The 5591-nt window shown below is 35.1% G+C and overlaps 2 protein-coding genes across 8 annotated transcripts in view; both read left to right on the forward strand.

Moving 5' to 3' along the window:
- LOC108694167 (tyrosine-protein kinase Btk29A) overlaps positions 1–5591 on the forward strand; it is a 24490-nt gene that overhangs the window by 12554 nt on the left and 6345 nt on the right. For 5 of the 7 annotated variants that reach the window (XR_001932067.1, XM_018203477.1, XM_018203476.1 and 2 more), the window contains 2 exons: positions 5208–5269; positions 5352–5435. Coding sequence is in view for 6 of the 7 variants with exons in the window: in XM_018203477.1 (XP_018058966.1) it covers positions 5208–5269; positions 5352–5435 (146 nt within the window). In the remaining variant the exon portion in view is untranslated. Of the gene's footprint in view, positions 1–4140; positions 4165–4866; positions 4994–5207; positions 5270–5351; positions 5436–5591 lie in introns of those variants that run through there. The other 2 variants (XM_018203479.1, XM_018203480.1) reach the window with 2 other exon arrangements.
- LOC108694168 (leucine-rich repeat-containing protein 15-like) lies at positions 2228–3354 on the forward strand. Its single transcript, XM_018203481.1, has one exon. The coding sequence runs from the start codon at positions 2240–2242 to the stop codon at positions 3272–3274; it is 1035 nt and encodes a 344-aa protein (XP_018058970.1). The 5' UTR covers positions 2228–2239; the 3' UTR covers positions 3275–3354.

Consider the following 5591-nt stretch of genomic DNA (forward strand, 5'->3'; position numbering starts at 1 on the left):
ATATTTTAAAAGTTTTGTTAGAGGTTTGATTATATATAATAATTCGTTGAAAAAATTTACAAGTTGCAAGATACATTGAATATATGAATTATTTTATTTTCTCAATTGTATTAATATTAACATTAAAAAATCTGATAAAATGTGAACAAATTTATTTATATATAACTTTATAAAGACTGAATAGAGATTGTCAATAAAAATTACATTCTAAAAGTGTCATTTTATTGAATATCGATATATTTAAAATAGCAAATTCTTTCTTCTTCATCTTTTTTACTTTTTTTTTAAGTGTATTTACGCTTTTCGTGCGACCGAGAGTTAGCAACCTTAGGAAGAGTTCCCAGATAGCACATACATTTAAAATCGGGATATAAGCAGAGTTGCATTAACCTATTTTGCGTCCATGGAATTAATATTTTGAGTGATGTCTTTTAAGATGTGATGTCATCTGGATAAAGTTTCTTTAGGAGTTATATTAAATTAATTTAAGAATTAATTGACAAAATTTTCGTAAATCATTCATTTGTTTCAAAAATAGCAAAAAGTACACAAAAATATGTAAATCGATAAAATAACAAGTTATTTCTCAATGAGGACAGAAAGCGAATTTAATCTTTTTTCACTATGAATCATTTTGTCTACCTAGACTTTAAATCATTTATATTAAGCAATATTATTTCAATGCTCAAAACTAAAAAAAATTAGTTACTGATCATTAAGTCTCGATAATCTAACTGTAAAGACATCTGGTCGGCGAGAGAGATCCGTCGGGATTCGATTCTCGACCGAAGTAATATTTTTCGCAATAAATTATTCGCAGTTATTAGATTTTATCAACGTATGACAATTAATATTTTTTATTAAAAAATATTTATTGACATCAAAAATTATTAAATTGCCTGTATAATTTAATAAGTGATTGTTTTAAATCCGGAAAAACATTTTGGTCTCCGATATGCAGAATGTATTATATATAAATTCACATAAAAAATATGTGTTTAAGCATTAAGATCCGCTTCGACCGCGAATATAGAATTCTTATTTAAAACAAAATTTTTTTCTAAAATTTGCCGCCCTGGACTATAGCCCATTTTTTCAGCACACTGAAAAAAATATGGTGTATCAACAGAATTATTTTAATTGAAAATAATTTTGTCAACTTACACAATAATATTATTATATTAATGAAACACGCTCTTGTTTTAATAATATTCTATTTGTTTCATGAATACTCTGTTATTAAAGATTATTTTTAATTAAAATGCGGTTGATGTAACATCTTTCTTTTTCAGTATGCCTTAATACAGCCCCGGATGTAAGACATCTTTCGTATATAGTGCATAATATAATATAATACATATGCATAACATTTTTAATATCCATTTCTTAATATAGATTAACTTTAATTTCGCTTAACTTGCTTTTTATTTTTTTCCTAGTTCTGAGAATTAGAACAAGATAAAGAGTTAAGCTGAGATTAAAGTCAATGAATTGATGGAAATAGAGACAAGATGTCTTATGTCCAGATGTTGGACAATATGTGCGATACTAGGTTTATTATATCAATAAATATTTAATAATGTGTTGCGTTATCATAAATAAATATAATATCGGATTATTGAAAAATATGGTTACCTTGGGTAAATGGATTATCCATTTCAGGATGTTCTTATACAACGTCATTGTTTAATTTTCTATCGTTTCACTCCACTTTCCACGATCGCCTCACTGTCCCGGGTGCTCACTGGACTATTACGTACTTTCTACTGCTCGTTACAGATAATCAGTGGCGAACAACCTGCCATCGACAATGCGTGCGGTTTGCTAAAGCGAACCTGTGATTATTAAGAGTCTCGCTAAATATCATGTGTTTTATAATAATTAATTTAGGCGATTAATTTAGGCGTTTTGACGCTCTCGAAATAAATTTTGAAAGAAATCTACACTCTGGGGAAAACGCAAGTTCAATATTTAATAATACGAAAAATTTTCGCGTCGTTTAAAAATTAAAGCCATGGCATATTTTTCTCTTATCTTCAACTTTGACATTTCGTATCCGCGCGAGAACCATCTCTGCTTCCGAGAATACAGTCGCGATAATTTTTCAGCCATAACGATAATCAGTGCCAAAAGTCACACACTATCTAATCGCGTACTCTCTCCATAGAGAACACAATATTTATAAAGCGGATGCACCCGTCTCATTTGATTAGTCGACATTCAATTGATCTCTTTTACGATGTCGCGATTTCTTTTGCTTTTCTCGCAAGTCGTTCTGTTCCTCTTGGCGAGAGCCTCATCGGAGGTGAAAGAGCCGACCTGTCGAATCATCGACGGTTACAACATCTGCCACTATAAAGGGGTGCTCGTCGAAGTTACGCAACGCCGTTTCGAAGATCGATTGGACATCAGCAATCTAAATCTTCTGACAATTCAAGAAGATGCCTTCAAGAACGTGACGGCGACGCACTTGTATCTGAATCAAGGCAATCGGATATCCGTATTGAAGAGGGGATCCTTCCGCGGTTTGCCCAACTTGGAGCGTCTCCACTTGGACGATAACGTGGTACCGTTGTCGGAACACTTGTTCGCGGAATTGGGACACCTACAGTCGCTGTCATTGATCTTCAACAAGATCAATTCAATACCGAAAGATTCATTTGCTGGCCTGTCAAGTCTGATGTGGCTTTACTTAGGTCATAACGATATCGAAGCGATCGAGGCAGAATCTTTCTCAAATCTGAATCCTGAGCTGCTATATTTGTGGCTCAATAACAATAAAATCACTCGTATCGCCCCGGGTTCTTTCGCCGGGTTAACCGAACTGAATCGCCTCCACTTGGACTACAATCGGCTGGTGGATTTGCCAAGCGGTGTCTTTCGAGGATTGAACAAGTTGGAGGTCCTTTACTTAAATGACAATCAGATAACGAGCATCTCCAGGGCACTTCTCCGTGACTTGGTTGGTTTGAAGAGACTCTTTCTTCAGCAGAACGAGATCAGTGCTCTCGAGCCGGAAATGTTCCGGGAGTTGTCACAACTGGAACTACTGCGATTAAACGGAAACAAACTGTCTCACATTGTAGTCGGCACTTTTACTGGGCTCTCCAATCTGAAAGAGATCAAGCTGTCTGACAATAACATCCAGACAGTGGATAATGGCGCTTTCACTGATTTGGTCAAATTGCGATATCTTTACTTCGGTGGCAACAATTTTACCGAAATCGACAAGGAGGTCAGTGGCCTCTCAGATATTACGGTCATCATGGGATAGAGATCTACTTGTATAGATCAGCGTATAATTCTTTCATATAATTAATAAAAAGAAAGAAATAAATAAATCCTTGATTGCAACCTTATGCGTTATTATATTATTATATTTCAATATTTATATTCTTTATATTGAGAAACGCATACTGAAGTTAATGAGACTTGAACTGGCAGCTCGTGAGATAGAAATTAAATATTTCTCGATATGTGCATGACAGTCTCACTGATCAGATACGCGAAGAAAAGAAACGACGCAAGTGGTATTGCTAGATAACGATATTTCTTCTAATCTAACAATACAGAATATATTTACAATACATTGCGTTGTATAATATATTAGAATCAATGTTGAGAGTCAGATTCAATATCACGACGTCGCTATTTTAGACGTGATGTTTATCTCTCCTTCTTAAGGCTCTCCTACTTATTGAATTTCCATGAAAGTCGGAATATTTTCGGAGATGCACCGAAAAGAGATGCGTCGCCTCCGGCGGATTTTGTTACCCTTTTTTCACGTCGCGAGCTTTGTATCCCGGCAAGACTTTCATTACCGAGATATCCTCCTTGAGATTCTCTTCCAAAAGCTTCTCTATGAATCTGTGATACCATTCATTGAGAAATTGCGCGAAAAATTCGAGGATATCTCTGTGCGAAAATTAATAATGCCTTAAATTAAAGAAGAAATCTCTCTCTCTCTCTCTCTCCCTCTCAGTTAAGAAAATTGCTTAATGAAATATATTTGTTTTGTTTCTTTATTCTCAATATATATATATATATATATATATATATATATATATAATCCGAAAAATATACTTTGAAAAACTTAGAGCAGGATAAACTCTAAAGGATTGAAATATTATATGACGTACCAACTCGTGCCAAGTATTTCCAGCGGTAAGTTTCCTCTTTTTCTTTTAATTCTAACCTTGGTCACAAAAAGATGTACATTTCGTTTGTATGGGAAATTTTTTTCCAAAGAGCAGAAAATGAGAAACTGCTCCAGCATGGCGAAGATATCTCTAAATATTTTTCGCAAAGAAAGAATTCTCGGGCGGAACCTCCGCTGCGTTGCTGAGATTGCCTCGGGTAATGAAACTCGGCCAAAAAGAAAAAGGAAAGGGTATTAAAGGAGCATTTTGAAATGCAAGATGTCACGCGACGAGAGAAGCTGATGCGGTTTAACAACAGTATCTATCTGGAGACACTAGTGTGTCTCGATGCTAAAAATGTTTAAAATAACCGCGTTGGCAATCGTCGCTTAGGGAAGCACGCAATTTTTTGTAAATATCATGTCGTCCGCAAACTTGGATACAAAGGGTTTTGGTTGAGTTTGTGAGGCATCGAAAATCCCCACGCAGAGTTTTTAAATTTTACAGATATATAGGTAGACATGTAATATTGTTTTTGTGCGACAGCGTTGGATTCAGCGCACGCAATACACGCGACGAGCGTTGCACGTGCAAACGCTGGACGGTGCGGAAGAGATGCTGGAGAGGGGATGTAGGAGGTTTGAGGTCGCATTGATTTTGTCTAGACAGGGTGGAGACTGCTCTCGTGGTATCATTCTCCGCGTTCACGGTTTGGTATGCTGTCAGATCAGCGTAGTGCTCGTCAGTCGAGATGTCCCGTTTAGCTTCCGCCGTTCGTTGCTACGCGAGGAGAAACGTCGCTGTCCGGGCCGCTTTTTTCTGTGAAATTAAACGACGGACGCTTTATTAAAATAGTAATTATTAGTTGTTATATCAAAATTGTCAAGGATTCTATTTGTTACAACAATATCGTGATACGATGATATATGAAGAACATAAAGCAATTGTTTGCAGATAAACATAGAAAATGTGACATTAAGTTATTTGAAAAAAAAAGCGATTCGCGTATAATAAACAAATTACATCAAAATAATACTAAATCTTTTTTCCCGTTTGCTCTTTTTTCAGGAACGCCTTCGACTCCGATAATGCCAGGTGGTACACCCGGCACACCATCCTCTAAAGCAAAGGTAAGTTCACATTCCGTTGAAATGGAAACTTCCTCATTCCTAGCATTTTTATGTAATCATGCAAATTAATTTTGTCTCGTAGGAAAAGATAATGTTGCGGGCGAAAGTTGTGGTGGCTCTGTATCCTTTTCGAGCCATCGAAGGCGGCGATTTGTCTCTTGAAAAGGTAAAGATGAAATAAAATTTTATATATATATATATATTGTTACAATAAATTAAACGTAATTCCTTTATGATAATTTAATGGTAATTTTGCTGTTTTCATTACTGATTTTTAATAGTATAGTTTACATATAAAATTAACAATATATTTAAAAATTTG

The sequence above is a fragment of the Atta colombica genome, unplaced genomic scaffold, assembly GCF_001594045.1.
Source record: "Atta colombica isolate Treedump-2 unplaced genomic scaffold, Acol1.0 scaffold116, whole genome shotgun sequence".
In the NCBI taxonomy this organism is placed as follows: Eukaryota; Metazoa; Arthropoda; class Insecta; order Hymenoptera; family Formicidae; genus Atta; species Atta colombica.

Bases quoted from the DNA above. Each gene is read 5' to 3' on its own strand.
- LOC108694168 (XM_018203481.1), top strand. From the start codon at position 2,240: ATGTCGCGATTTCTTTTGCTTTTCTCGCAAGTCGTTCTGTTCCTCTTG.